General features: G+C 50.8%; 1 protein-coding gene across 1 annotated transcript; it reads right to left on the reverse strand.

Moving 5' to 3' along the window:
* Positions 1 to 4,432: 4,432 nt before the first annotated feature.
* nrip1b (nuclear receptor interacting protein 1b) lies at positions 4,433 to 7,996 on the reverse strand. Its single transcript, XM_068744975.1, has one exon. It carries the CDS (start codon positions 7,994 to 7,996, stop codon positions 4,433 to 4,435), a length of 3,564 nt encoding a protein of 1,187 aa, XP_068601076.1.
* Between the last annotated feature and the right edge of the window lie 7,985 nt (positions 7,997 to 15,981).

Genomic DNA, 15,981 nt, shown 5'->3' on the forward strand with positions numbered 1-15,981 from the left:
CCCCCGCTCAGTGAAAAGGTAGTCTGTTCACTCTGACCCGCTGCTTCCGCCCCATCTGCAGACTCGGCGCTTATTAGTCACTCATGACAGCTTTCCACTTCATGGAAGTAGAGCAGGAGGCCATGGGAAGCAGCGAGGGTCAAAAAGGCATCGGGCATTAAAGGGAAGAAAGGACCGAAGCTCGTCATATTTACACAAAATAGTAGAAGATGTGTGTGTGTGTGTGGGAGGGAGGGCGGTGGGGGTGCCACAGCTGCAGCTCAGCAGTTGATCCTGTCCCGGGAAACAGTTTCAGCCAGGTCAGGGCAAAAGGTCGTGACCCTGGGGGGGGGGGTTAAGAAACAGACTTCACAAAGAGGCACATCTTCAAAAGCAAAGGCCCCAATGGGGGGGGACCAGTAGAAGGTTGGGAACATAAACCCGTCTGACCCCTCCTCTCGGAGCAGGAGCTTCCCCAGGTGCTTCGACCTCGGCGTCGCCATGACTTCAAGGTAAAGTGATACTTAAGTATTTCGTTAATATATTCTGTCATTATGAAATTCCAAATGGGGGGGGGGGGGGTCACACAACCGATAAAAAAGCCAATTACACTATGTGTGTGTGTTTACATAGCATGCAAGGTCAAACCATGTGCTCAAACACTTGTATGGGGGGAGAGTGCTGGAACATCTGTGAGCGTATTTATCCAACCCATCACCATGACGAGTAGTTACAAGTGTTAGCTCCGCACGACCCCCACCTGAGTAAACACGCCGGCGAGTAAGAGCGTCTCGTTAGCGCTCAGCGGCTCACGTGTTCCCGCGCCAAGCCGCCGGCGAGCACGTCAAACGCACTCATCAAGCTGTTGCTCGCAAAATAAACACGTGCAACTCCCGGGATTTCGTTTTTGAACTGTGAAACTCGTCTGTCGTGGGACTCTCGAGTCTTCCGGCCTCTGGCTTGAGCCGCTCACGTCCTCGCGCTGAGGTCAGGGAATCAAGGGAAGCGGCGCCACAGACAAAAGGCCGATTGTCAAGTCTCACACCTTGACCTCGGTTGGAACTTGTGACTCCCCTCCTTTATGTTCGCCTGCTGCTTTCGTCAATTGGGGGGGAAATCAAGAGGGTTACTGGCGGCTCGGACTTGATAAGAATCTTGAAACGGGGAAGTTCACGGAGGGGGAAGGTTGCGTAGAGTTTAAACAGAGCGGCGCCAGTCATGAGGAGCATTAAGGGAAGTTGGGCCTGAGGAACTGGGCTGCGATTTCAAAAGCGCAGACAAGAAGTCGTCTGTTCGCCCGCCGGACTTCATAGTCTCAACCACAGCGAGGGATGTTCAGCTTGACCTCGCTTTCACCTTCAGGAAGTCTTAACGCTACAGGATGCTTTTTTGTTCCACTGGAGGATGGGCTTGCTTTTCTGGAGCGAGCACAAGAATTCAAGTTTTGAATCGACTGTAAAATTAGATCTATTTTGGGTTGTAAATAAACCGTACATGCCCCGTTTTGTGAGGCACATCCTCAGGTATGTTGCTTGCATCTGGTGACCTCTAGGCACCCCCCCCCCCCCCCCCTTTCAGTGTCTTTCCTGCCTTTGTTAAGTGTAAGCGCTTTAATGAACAGCGGTAATCGCAGAAGCTGAAGTTTTGGGGCGAATACAGGACATCCTCTCGCTCTGTTTGCCAAGACTTTGATGTAAAAAGGAAAAAAAGGGCAGCTTGGCTTTGATGTCTTTTTAAAATATAAATCAGGTATTGGCATGTCATTTCCCTGCCGGGTGCTTTAAACCGCGTTATACTTTCGTGAAGCAACGACTCACACGACACAAAGAATCACGTGGATCCAGATGTTGAACAGAAGCACAACTGTCTGGCGGAGCCGCCTCCAGAGAACGGAGATTTCGTCAAAGAGAAAGACAATTGTAACGACAAACTGGAAAAAGAGGAACTCATTGATACTGTGTCATGCATTTTAGTACTTTATTTCTGAGATATCAGTGCAAATGAACACCAAAAAATGAAACCAAATGAAATAAATGTTTCAGGTCTTCACATAAAAAAAAAAAAAAGAAATACTTTTTTTCTTCCCCGTTTCTTTTTATATTTGCTGCTACAAATGTATTTCTTCGATGCACAATTGAAGATGTGTGATTGTATGTCAACCCCCCCCCCCCCCAACTATAGCCCCGAACTCTTTCACGGAGCTTTTGTTACCCGGTAACAAAAAAAGAAAATCACAAAAATATTCAATGCACATTTATTTTTCACACATTTTAATCAACTTGCTGAGCTGTCTGTGGTTATTTAGGGACTGCTCATATTCTAAAAGGACCTCTCTCTGTGTTAAAAAAAAAAGAAAAAAAAAAGACCTATTTTAAGACTTGACACCCCCCCCCCCCCCCCCCCATCACCAGTAGGGATACACAGGTAGTTCCCATGCGTCTGCATGCAACAGGCAGCAGTGAGGAGAGTCAGACATTATTACACAACACAGCGCAGGATAGATTATCATTTACCACATAGAGACACATGCAAAGAACAAACCAACCAAAAGATGGGCATCGCATCCTCTGCCTTCGTATGTACAAGTGTAAGCATATAATTCATATTTACATATCAGGGCATTAAAAACTAGGGTAGTATCTTTTCTTAAACATTACAAAATAGTCATCTTTCATACTGAAAGTACTATTTACACAAATATATTGAACCATTGTGAAAATGTATGAATCAAAGAGACGTACTTCGTAGGTGGCGTGTATTTCAAAAAGACCACAAGACTAAATGGGTAAAGCGGTGTGTGTGTGAAATGAACCGAAAGAGTACAGTACAGTCAAAATAAGGAGCGAGAGATCCCTCAACGCACCAAAGCGGCTTGGCGATTGAATATGGGGAGGGGGGGGACCTGTGGTCTTCTCTTCATTATCATGCAATTCTTTTGACATTTTGTGTTAAAGAGACAAAAAAAAAAAAAAGCCGTTCATAAATGCTGGAAAAAACCCGAAACCCCACAAACGGTCAAATTCTCAACAGATAACAATACTGACATTTTCATTACATGCCATTAAACGATTGTGAGAAGGACACCGAGGACTCGGCTTCGAGGGTGCAACGAAAAACAAGCCATGTGCTTCGCATGAAGAAAAGTGGTGTCGGTTTATCCAGAGTCATTTTTGCACTTCTCCCAACCCCTGCTCCTAATCCCCCCACCCCGATTGATCCTCGAGAACAGGCATGGGCAAACCCAGGCCCGGGGGCCATATGCGGCCCGTTGGTCTTTTCAATCCGGCCCGCCAAACTTGTCCAAATTATATCATTAACTAAAATTGTATTATAATTAAACTTCATTCATTTGACCTAATCCCTGTAATGCTACCTGTAAAAGGCCAAATCCTTTCATGCAATAGCTTTCATGTGTCATTTATATCAGCTCACACAAATACTTTGTCCATCTGTTCTTGGTCCGGCCCCTCTGTCAAATTTTAGAACCTATTGTGGCCCGCGAGTCAAAAGGTTTGCCCACCCCTGCTCTAGAAACCTCTTTACATACAGTTGCTTAAATGCGCCCGCCCCCACCCCCCAAACATACACACACAGACACACGCACACACACACACTCTGTTGACCCATCTGCTAAAAACGGCACAATCTGCAAACGCGTCATCGTGAGCTTTACGCCGACCCGATCCGCCCCTTAAACATTAAATAAAAGTAGAATTAGTAAAAAAAAGCTTTGACCGTTCGAAGCTCAGGAGATATTTCCGTCATACCACTTCTCGTATTTTCAGGAAAGCAGGACAAAGCATCCGTCGTAGCGGGATCCTCACTCAGGCTATTGCAGTGTCTGTTTCATGTGCATTGTCGTAACAGAGCAGAGAGTCGGCCCCCGGATGACTTCAGTTAAACCCGGATTTGAAATTGACTGGGGAGGATGTTCTGATAGGGAACATAAATGAACGCCCCCCCCCTCCCTTGACATTTTGGAATCAATAATATGATGTCGCCTGAGTTGATGTAAAATATTTGATGGCAGGCAACAACAAAAAAAAGGACGTCGAAGAGTGATATGTGTGCAATTTAGACAGAAATAAAAGATGTAAACTAAGACCAGATTATAAAGCGAGGCTTTCATAACAGACACGATGACAGAGAGGTCGGATCTGAGACAGCTGCGTCCTTCTGCTCGGATCATTAAGACGATTTGCCGATATATAGGACTGTTTCGTACCGTTGCAATAACTCACTATTTAAACGCGAACCAAAGCAGATATACGTTTCAAGTAGGAATTTGAATTTTAACTTGCTCTACTCCACAAAAGCAGAAATCTTTTTTTTTTTCTTCCTTCATCTCATCAAAAACAATTTGGTAAGTCATATAAAAAGCAAAAAACACGCAGTCGATGAATTTGACCCCCCCGCCCTTTTTTTTTTTTTTTTTCTGCAGTTGATACAACCTCTATTGGCTCAGCCCCTGGCTCTCGTGGCTGTGCTTTTCATTGGGGGTCGGCGATTGTGGAGCAGAACCCAGACTGTGTTCGTAGGCGTGCATGTCACTGATTGGCTCCTCTTTAATCCTGATCACAGACTGGCTCCCCTCTGCCTGATCCCGCATCTCCTTCCTCAACTGGATGCTGCCCTTCTGTAACATGTAATACAGAATGGGGTTGGAGCGCGAGAGCCGGGGGGAGTCCAGGTTCGAGTCGCAGCACTCCTCCTCGTCGTTCTCCTGATTGCTCCATTGCACGGGGCTCTTCGGCTCCTGTTTCACCAGAGTAGGAGGGTCCCATTTTTGAGTGGCTGGCCACTGAGCCGGGTGGCGGCTCCAGGGGGCGCAGACAGGGCTGTCACTTACTGGAGGGGTGGGCAGAGGTCTGACATTACTGAGGGAGCCATGAGGGTGCCAGCTGGGCAGGTGGAGGAAGCTGTGATTATGGGAAGGCTGACTGGGAACGCCGCCGTTGGCCTGCAGGATGGAGGGGCTGGGCGTCCCCCCCCGGGGCTGCTGAGCCAGCTCCTTCAGGCAGTTGTCGGAGAGCAGCAGTTGCTTGAGCACATTGAAGCCCCGGCTCTCTCTGCCGAGGGCCTCGCTTGGCGGGCTCCTGGGTGGCCCCCCGTCCTCCGTCAGACTCTTCTGCCGTTCAGGAACGGCCTGAACGACAGAAGACGCATGAATGCGCGTCTCTCCGCCATCCACTGCCCTCGGAGAGCCGATGCTGTTAGCGTCAGTCCGATCGGAGCAGAGGCGTCTCTTCTTGGGACCGGGGCTCGGGTACGCCCGCTGCTCCTCTTTAACTGCTCTGGGCTGTGGCTCAGTCTGCGGAGCAGCGCTGGTGTAGTAGGTGGCCGTCTGCTGTTTGAGCAACTGGCTGAGGAGGCCGTACTTAGCGATGACCTCTGCAGGCCGAGGCTCCTTTTTAAAGTCTCGATGAGGATCTGACAGGGGGCTGTTCTTTTCATAGCCACTAGGTCTCTTCCTGCGATTGAAGTCCTCCCCCGTGGCCGTGGATGGTCCCACCTCCTCCGTGACCTCCGTTTTCACCTTTATATCAAAAGGGGCGGCGCCACTGGAGTTGTCGCAGGCGCCAGGGCTCCTCTCATAGCACCTCCCCGCCATCTCTGCGCTCCTCCTGCCACTTGGCCTCTCTTTGCGGTTGGCCGTAGCGGAAGCCGACCCCGTTCCCAGGAGGAGCTGCAGCACAGTGCGCCTCTCGAGGAGATTCTCAATCTGCGACGGAGGAGCAGCAGGAGGAGGAGGAGGCGTTTCCTTTTGATTAAAAGGGGTGCCGCTGCCTGAAGGTCTGTCGGAGAGAGGAGTAGTTGTGGTCCGATGGATCGGAGCATGGAGCCTTTCCAATAAGGCAAGGGGCCGACTGGCATCCAGCTCCTGAGCCGCCCCTTTGCCGGAGGGGGTGGGAGGGGAGGACGAAGCGGTGCCACACTGAGCCAGATTCTGTAACAGTTTGCTGGCACTAAAGGCCGGCTCTGAAGCCTTCTCAGCAGGGAAGGCTTTCGACTTACACAAATCCAGCGGACCAGACTGGGCATTGGGGGAGGGGTAGGAGTATGGAGATAGCGCCCTGCTGGGGTCGTGACTGAATGCGTGCAGAGGCTGGGCCGGGGTCGCAGGTCTGTCCAAGGGACTTTTCGTCCCAGGCTCCTCCCATGGAAGCAGTCTTTTCGTTTGGCCTTGAGACATTGTGGCCATAGTTATATCAAGAGGCGAGTCCTGGCTGCTCACGCTCTTATTAGCCATCTCGTTCTTTCTGCGCTCCAGGAGAAGCTGCATGAGCGTAACCTTCGGGTGGGCCTTGAGCTCGGGACTCATTTCAGGCTGCTTGCTCTTGGCCACCTTTGATCCTGACGGCTCTGGCTTCCACTTTTTAATTAAAGACTCTGTTAGTTTGTCCAGTGAAGACGCAGAGATGGAGGAGAAGGAGGAGGAAGGGGAGGAATTAGCATTGGAAACGACAGCAGAGGGCGGCGAAAGGTTTGCGGCGGGCAGTTGGACAGCAGCTTGAGGAGAGAACGCCGCCGGGGTGAAGGAAAACACTGTGGCGGACGAGGAAAGGGTCGACGTGGACGGGGAGAAGGTGGAGATGGGGGTGGACGTTTTGGGCGCTGCGTCTCGCGTGTTAACTCGGCTTCTGATGGAAAGGTCGATGGGCGAGCAGCTGGAGTAGGAACCCTCGGCGTCGCTGGCGTCCTTGATCAGACTCCGCTCCTGCGTGGAGCACTCGCTGTCGGACGTCACGGAGGAGGAGCCGCTGGGTGGCAGAAGACCGCAGGTGTCCTCCAGGTGGCCGTTCTTCGTCAGCTGCTTCTGGCTGTTGTGGTTGTTGAGCAGCAGCAGCAGCAAACTGCTGCATGTCTGCGGGGGTCGGGTGGGACGCGAGTCAAAGCCACGCTTCTCCCTCGGCTGGTCGGGAGCACGCGGCGGCGCGGCCGGGGAGCTTTGGCTATGGCCACGCAGCAAAGGGGGGCTCTGTGGGGCGGGCGCGGCCGGGCGAGGGAGCGCTGTTGTCCCATTGTGGGTCGCTAAGGAGCTCAGTGCGTCCGGGGCTGCGGGCGGAGCCGCTCCCGCGCTAGGTGGCCTTTTGTCCGGGCCGTGCTGCTGGCTGGCCATGGCAGCGAGTCGCTCACTGGCCGACCGTCCGGAGAGCTGGGCCTTGAGTGCGTGCTCTCTGGAATACTGCTGGAGGTGGGCCTCGCTCGACAGCAGAAGGGCCAGTTGACTGCACGCCACGCTGGGCTTGGGCGAAGGCGCCGGGCTGGAGCGGATCTTCACCATGTTGGCCACGGCCTTCAGACGGTCGGCGCAGGAGACAGACTCGGCGGAAGCGGGGGCAGAGGGGGGCGTGGCGCTGCGCGCTGAGCGCGGCAATTCTGAACGTCTGTCTTGATTGTGGCCCCTGCGACTGTAAGGCGTACTGCTGTGGTTTTGGAGCTTGTTCTTCCTCATGAGGCCCTTCAAGCGGCTTGAGGCCGACCCGTACGCAGAAAGTGTCTCTTTGTCTGCCGGTGGCGCCTTAGCGGGAGGCGAGCCCTCGCCGGGGGGGTTAATAGACTGCTGCGACATCGCCACGCTCTGAAGCCGCGAGCTAAACGACTGAAGCAGGGACGCCAACAGGGTGCTCTCCCCGGCGTGAGGAGATTCCTCCCGAGCGCCGTTTTGCAGGTCTCCTCCTTGGCCATTGAGCTCCACCGGGGGCGAACTCATCCGCTGGTTCCCTTGATCGTTCCAGGGTCCCGAACGCAGCAGGCGAGCCTTCTTGAGGTGCTGCGAGGAGCCCAACGTGGGGCCGTTGGTCCCAGCTTTCGGCGTGGTCGGACCATACTTGGGCAGTTGGAAGGGCCCGCCCACCTTGTCACCCTGCTCCTGGTTGCTGTGGGCAGCCTCGGACCTTCCGCTTGCCGTGGCCGCGGGCCCGGCTACCACTGGATGCATCAGTAAACCTTCCAGATAAGTTAGAACAGCTGAATCCTTGTGTGTCTCAGGGCCAGGCTCCTCCCCATGAGTCATGTTCAACACTAGGATCCCCTCGTATAATTCAGCACTGCTACTGGAAAACACACGTGTACTAGGTCATCTGGCTGACAGTGGTCGTCCAAAACGGCAAAAAGGTGGCCACCACAGATTGTATCTGCAATGGGATGGGCGCTCCGGCCAGGTGTGATCCCTAAAACGATCAGTAATGTGGCAAGACAGCAGCCATGGCTGGAGGCAATCTGGGGCAGGTCGGCCTCTCAGGCATTGTTGTACGCCTTTAAATGCCCTTTAACCCAAGAACGCCGGAGCCGGGCTTGCGAGAGCAGCAGGCGGCAAGTCAGGAGGATTTAACCACAAAGATGTTGACACATTCCGGGGTTGTGGATGTTTGGGATGTCAATCCTAAATCCTGGCTGGGGTTTGGTAAGTGGTGGCTTTCAGCTTTGCAGATCTCACATGGAGACCTAGGGGAGAGAGAGAGAGAGAGAGAGAGAAAAAAGAGAAAACCATGTGAGAAGCAGGGATTTACACAGCACTATATCACATTCATTTCACCACCTCGCCCGCCATCTCTGTTACTTAGCAACATTTCAGATTGACTGCACACGGTTCCTACTCGCTGCGCTCTCCTCTTGCAGCCGCCGAACAGGCGACAAAATGCAAATTAGGCCCGATTGGATCCAAATTGGGAAACTGAAGCCCACTACCTTGAAAGCACTCAGGTCTTGAGCTGCAAAGCCTTTCACAGCGGTGTCTCTCAAAAGTGGAGGGCCTCGTGAGAGCGGCGAATCATTTCTAATGCAGCTTGTCGTTTCAGTGGATTATCCTCCCCTACCTACCACCTCCTGCTCCTTACGCACTCGAGCAGCATCTCACGCCACGCAAAACCCCGGTCTACATAAGATGGGAACCCAACCGACGTGCACGCAAGTTCACATCTAATACTCGTGTCCAGATGTGGCTAGAAATTGGGCACGGAGTCGGAAATACCAATATATGAACACTGTTCATGAACACCCGCACCTCAAGAAGCCAAGTTGACCATTACGTTTCCATACAAGCAGGAACATGAACTGACTGGATGTGAGCTGTGTTTGTGGGCTCAGTGCAGAATCACAGCAGCCATAGAGCTTTCATAGAGCTCTCATGGAGCTCTCATAGAGCATTCATAGAGCTCTCATGGAGCTCTCATGGAGCTCTCATAGAGCATTCATAGAGCTCTCATGGAGCTCTCATGGAGCGTTCATCGAGCTCTCATGGAGCTGCACTTGACTGTCGAGTGTGTTTGTGTGTGTGTGTGTGTGTGTGGGGGGGGGGGGGTTAAGGATCAGGTGCACCTGTCACACCGCGCCACTGTCAGGAGGGCGCAACTTGTGGACACTGGGGGTGAGAATTGTGCCAGTTGCCATGACAGTGTCAGCAGCGCTGCCCTGGAAGACCTCTGAACCCTGTCAACGTGGTTCCCGTGGATACAGGACACCGCCGACAGTCCCGGCTCCATCCCATAAAGGTTAATTAATACAGCGTCTCCACCTCGCCTCAGCTGCTGCCCGTGTCCTTTTCCCGGTGTCAGCCTCACCTTTAGTGCACCGAGCGAACCCACATGGCGGGTCACACGACGGGACGTCAGCCCTCGATCGTAGCGAAAGGGCGGCGGCAGCCACTGGTCTGAATACTTCACGGAGAGCAGAATCAGTAGGCCAAAAAACAACAGCGACAGGCCCCGTGGCCAAGGTTCACCGGTTGCCATGACAGCGAGGCCAACAAGGTGGCCCTTTTAAATGCCACCTTGAAAATGAGCCGGGATTAGAGGGTGGATTTAAGTTAATCAGTGCTCAATTAAGTCCCGACAAGCAGCAAGACAGGAATCAGGTTGGCAGTTTTAACAAGCAAAAATAAACAAACAAATAAATAAATAAATAAATAAAGCCGCAGTTTGATGCGATTGTCCAGAACAGAATAAATTCTTCTGCGACTGGCCCATCGGCATCGGTCACAGTTCAAGGCCATTATTAAGCCACTGACCTAAATCTGGCAACAATAAAAGCCAACCCGGCCGCCCTGGGCCATCTGACGTCTGCGGACATGCTAATCTTAGATGCTCGGGATTAGGGCTACCTTCCCGCCAGTGCGCTTAACGCAATATTGGAATAGAATACGCCTCATTGGATGAACCGTGTAAACAGGTATTTGTTTACCTTCAATGTACCACGGGAAAGTACTTCCTACGGCGTTACAGAGAGGAGAACTGGAAACGAAAAATAACACCCAGAGGGCCACGACATGGGCAACTGTTAATCTCTGCTGCTGGCACTGACTGGACCTTTGGAATTATGTTTGCGCTATGACTATGATTTTGTCCAAATAAATGTCAATATGGAGCACAGGACAGGGGGCGCCATGACACCGCAAGCATGCGAGTTGAGAGACAACAGAGCTCCTGCACTTTAAACAAAGCGGGAACCTTCTGGCTCTTTTGAGATATGTAATGATTAGAGCTGTTGAAAAGCCCCGCGACAGCAAGGGCAAGCAAAAAAACACGTCCTCCTCAGTGACAGAGATCTCTTCACAAATAAATGACCTTAATATTGGAAAAGCTGTCCTCCATAGCGAGCCCCTAAAGCATGCGCCCCCCCCCCTCCTTCGCTCTCTCGGGCTGTGTGATGCGCATTACTATTACATTATCTCCCCCCCCGGTGTATACAATGAAAACGACCTTAAACATCTGTTAACATGTCATCTCATTGGCAGTGGCGTCCCCAAAAAGCCCGACCTGCACCCTTTTCCCTCCACGGCGGCTCCACAGCTTCTGCGGTGATTATCCATTACCCTTGACAATATCAGCCAATGACAGAGCACCATCCTAAAGTGATTTTTGCCCCTACAGTCCCGCCACGTACATGCAAGCGGGTGGGCAAGTGATGGGGTGGGGTGAAAGCGTCATCGCCCCCGCCCCCCCCACCCCCCTGGGCTGGTGGACTCTCTTTCCATTTCTCCTCCAACAGTCACGCTCATCTTTTACTTCAAAGAGAGCGCCCCACCTGCAACTATTTCCTCGGATACACGCGCTCCGGCGCTCCGGCGCTCCGGCGCTCCGGCGTCCCGCCTTTGACCTGCAGATTGCTCCCATGAACACTTACTGGCAGTACAGTCTTAAAGGGAGCTCCAAAAAGACCTTCATCGTCAGGAATGGTAATCCATTTAACACATTTAAAATGCATGAGAGCAAACAAAAAGAATTCAAAAGGAGAGGCAGCTCAAGGCAAGGTCATTCATGGCGCCAAGGCTTTCCTCACTTGATGCAACAGCTGGTGTCCATGCAAAGCTCTGGGCGTTAATAAAAAGTGACAATGCTGCCCGAGCCGTGTGTATTACTAATGTCTGACACCGGCCCAGCAGATGTGCTCGCCCTGCATTTAAGAGGAGTCAAGGTTAAAGGAATATAAAAAGGAGAGGCAATGCCTCAACACTATTACATCGTGTAATCTCCAGCCCGGTCCCGCCGCACGGACTCAACAGGGTAGCTCGCTCGCACATGCAGCGTGGCCGCTACTTGTAAATTCAACATGGCCCCGACAGGATTAAAGAGGACAAAACACAATGTTGCCTGACCAAGAGGCAGTTGTTCCAAGCTTTTCCACGAGTGAACGGGTGCACCAGGTGGAAAGGTGACTTCAAAGCTCTCGTACGACATGCTAAGAAAGCAGCAACAGGAAGCCGATGCTTTCTGCAGATGAGCCAATCAGGACAAGCCAACGACGCAGGCGATTATACAGACGCGTGCACGCCTGCAAGAGCGACAGGTTCTTAGGATGCACTGACCATCGAGTCGTGCATCGCGTGCCAAACATGAAGCTATATCGCTAATACAAATGTCTGACCTGCAAAAAAAAAAAAAAAAAAGAAAGGTCACCCTACAAGGATCAAGCCGATGAACGGCGCATGATGAGCGAATGCTAACATTTCAGACTTGGGAGCAGAGCGCTAAAGTTCTCGGCTTGCATCTGGTCTCTGGATAAGGAGCGCGGGGGGGGGGGGGCGGATTTTAACTTCATCTGCACTCACCGGTGCGACGAGTTCTCGGGGTCGAGCGAGCGTGTAGAACAATTCCTGCACACTGACTGATGAGTCATCTAAGTGGTTGGGAGCCCAGCTGACTGGCAGGGAGCCCTGCCGAAGCAGCAAAGTGAAATGATAGCATCGCCGCACTGTATCACAGTCCCTCAATTACTGTGCCCCGGCCTGGATGGGACGTGCACCCAAAAATGTTTGCGTCAACAGCAAATATTTGTGCGCCGTTTGGAAGACCCGCCCAAGAGCCATTTCCTGAGTAGCAGCAAACGACTAGCGTCAATTAAAAACACAGACATTCCTTCTTAATGAGCCGCGCCCGCCATCAATCTCTACCTGATTCATTTCTCCAGGGCTCCGAGGTAATCTTCTGCTTACATCGCCTGTTTAGAATGGAGGGTCCATCCCCCCCCCCCCTGAAATAACAGACATTTTCCATTTATAAACAACTCTGCTCGAAATAGGAACAGCTGAACGTCCCATGGCCAGATTGCCACAAAGGCAGACGGTTAGGCTCTGGAAACGGGCAACAACGGCGATATCTAAGGGAAACAAAGGCGGGTTCGCAATCGCTATTGAATGTCCCGTTGTCAGTTTGTCCTGAAGACCGGATAAAACCAGCTGAAAAGCCTTGGCCTTTAATGAATTCTGTAATATCCTTTGGCATGATCCCGAGCAATTACATCGGCGTGAGTCAGCAGGATGTTTGCATTCATCGAGTTAAAGGAGTAAAGACGTTTTTTTTTTCTTTTTACTTTGAGTAATTTGGGATTGTTTGCAGAATTCTGCAATGACAGTGGTCCAAGTGCTAGAATAAAGAAGCAGGCAAATCTCTGCTATCATTTCGCCTTGCATAACGTTCCCCTTGACCTACTTTCTCGTTTTTAAATCATACTAATGCTCGCAGTGAGGGTGGATGAGAATGATATTACAGGGTACAGTGGGCTGTGAGTGGGCCTTTCATTAGGATGATCAAATACGCATTTTGGTTTTTGTTTTTGTTTTTTAAACATATATTTCAAGAGCACGGTCCTCTTCAGAGTTACACAATAACACAAATCTCTTTTAAGCAGTCGGTACATTTAACCCAATGAACTATCAAACGAGGATGCAGAACCTGTTTGGAGGATATTTCACAAGCAGCGTAACTGCCAGTTGGCAGGGCAGAGCATAATGAGCAGAGCACTTCAATGGGATTAGTCCTGCAGCCTGGCACTGGTGCAACCAACAAAACCAGATTCGCTGGAATGATCTCCGTCAGCCTCGGAATCTAAATTAGCAACGAGGTTAATAGTCACGTCGACCTTCAAAAACAGGGTTGTATGAGGCGAGCGTGACACAAACGTGTCCGCCAACTTGTTTTCTTCGCCTAACTTGTTAATAAACGACGCGGAGGTGCAGCAACAAGGAAAACAATGACAGGTGGACGTGGACTTTTTTTTTTTTTGACACTGTCTAAAATGTTTTAAAAAGACTTTAGATTAGATTGAACTGTATTTTTTTTAAACTCATATTCATGCAACATAACACCTAGCATAAGCGCTAACAGCTGCTAACGGTGTTATCTAGTGCTAATCATGAAGACATGGTCACAGCGGTAAAATAAGAAACCGTACACCCGCCGTCCGGCCACCTCAAAGGACCTCGCGCCGCCCCTGCGTTTAGTTACACAACACGGAGATGACCCAAGTGCAGGTTTCATACAATCAGGTGACAAAGTTAATGTTTGAAAGCCTCATGTGACGGCTCCTCAGACACAACAAATAACTTATCAGGCTCAGATACGAAACGGAGCGTCTGCCATGCGCCGTCAGAAACACACGTTTCAAAAACGTTTCGGTGTCCTCAACGGGTTTGGATGTTATATAAGGACGCCGTCTGAAAAACGCATTTATAATTAAAAAAAAAGAAAAGAAAAAGAACAATGAACAAGAACAACAATGAGGATTATGAGAATAAATCGGAGGCCTGTGTTAAAAGAAAAGCTGCGACCAGAAGCGCAAAACATGAACTGAGGAAGTTGTTCTTGGGGAAAGAGCGGGAACTCGTCCAGGGAGCCTATCCCAGTTTGCTGTGATGTGTTACACCTCGGAAACAGCCTGACTATGACAAATGTAACTGCTACTACTAACTATTGAAGCTTAAAGGTTTTGGCTAGAAAGATCAACTTCTCCACATCTTCTGCAGAAAGCACAGATCTGGTTGCCGTAACAACATCACCAGCAGAGGAGAAACCCTGCTCACTAGCAAGAGCTAGCTGGAATACAGAGCTAATGCTTTGCTACTTTTGCTATGTGTGCACGCCTGCGAGCTTCTAGCGCGCCTCCTCCTCAGTCAATAGTGTCCGACACTCAGAGGCGTCCGTGCGGAAACCCGCCCAGGACTTTAGTTCCGCAAGGAGAGCTTAGATCGCGCTAGTAATAAATTTAATGAGAAAAAAATGCATAAAACCGAAAAGGTACGCAAGTGGACCGAACCGAACATGCAGAACCGAAACGGCTCAATACATTACGTGAACCGTCACCACCCTCTGGCGAATTTGTCTAGCACTGAAGATAAATGAAACGGTTTGCACAGAATGAGTTGAAAAAACGGCAACTTTAGTTTGAGTTAAAACCTATGCTAGCTAATGAGCTAACCAGCTGGCATCATGACAGACAGACGAACAGATATGGCAGCTTTTTGAATGAACGAGAATGAAGCACGCCGGTGAACTGGCTCACCTTCTGCGGTTAACCTGCATCAGGATCCAATGGCATCCGCTGCCCGTCTGTCCGGTTCGTTGACATGATCAGAACAGAGTTGTAGTACAGCCATGTTTTTTGTGACTATTGCCACATACGCCTATAAATAAATATCAACCTGCAACTTTGACAGGCAAATACGAGAAGGAGAATTACTTACTAAACTGATCCAGGCTCGTATTTCACTATGAAGCATGATCTATCAGGGCCAGGATCCCCGTTGATCCTACTACTACTACTACTACTACTACTACTACTGTACTCTCGGCTTGTCCCCTGAGAGGTCGCCACAGCAAATCAACCTTCTCCACTTCACCCTGTCCTTTGCATCATCCTCCCCAACACCAGCTACTCTCATGTCCTCCCTCACTACGTCCATGTATCTTCTCCTGGGTCGTCCTCTAGCCCTGTTCCCTGGCAGTTCTACCCTCAGCATCCTTCTACAGATATAGTCCCTGTCTCTCCTCTGGACATGTCCAAACCATCATGAAGAAGACATTGTCATTACAGACATTCTGAGCAGCCGGATCAGCCGATCCTCTGGACTACCGGCTGCTCCCAAATCCTGCTGAGGTTGTTGCTCTCGGACAGAGGGCTACACCCCAACCGAGATTCTACATCCAAGAGACTGCTGTGCACGTCCCGAGTTCTAACTCTCTCGGCGGTAAGTAGACTCTTGGTGTGGTGCCAAGCAGAGGAGCGCGGCGATGTGAGCGGATGCAGGACGGAGGCGACAAATCAGAACCCAGGCCGGACGAACAGTGGCCCCTTCACGATCCTGCTGTCCACGGCATCCTTCTCCCCCAACGGCCACTGTCTCACCAACAGACCGGACGATATGAGACGGCGGATCACAGCTATCGAGCCGCACCCACTTCTGTGCAGATCTGTGATTGGACAAGAGGAAAGGGAGGGTCCTGCACGTGCCACATTACGTCATCGGCAGCCGGCAAGGGAAACGCTAAGTTTGACACGTTTTCCTTTGATGCCGTCGTGTTGCAATGGACCGAAAGGTATTCAAAGATGAAGAGTTTATCCCAATTCTGTTAGAGCTAATCAATACTAATCAGAAGAGCTAAATTTGTCTGAGGGAATACTTATGCCCCCAAAAAAGGTGTCTTCGCAAAACGGTTGACATTCTTTTCAAGCAATTTTTTAAATGGAAGGCTCTAAAGAAAGGGCAGCCGCCTAAAGTCGAGAGCA

Source organism: Brachionichthys hirsutus, chromosome 10 (genome assembly GCF_040956055.1).
Source record: "Brachionichthys hirsutus isolate HB-005 chromosome 10, CSIRO-AGI_Bhir_v1, whole genome shotgun sequence".
Classification (NCBI taxonomy): domain Eukaryota; kingdom Metazoa; phylum Chordata; class Actinopteri; order Lophiiformes; family Brachionichthyidae; genus Brachionichthys; species Brachionichthys hirsutus.

What these genes read in the sequence shown, in the direction of transcription:
- nrip1b (XM_068744975.1), bottom strand. Translation starts at nt 7,996, where the DNA reads ATGACTCATGGGGAGGAGCCTGGCCCTGAGACACACAAGGATTCAGCT.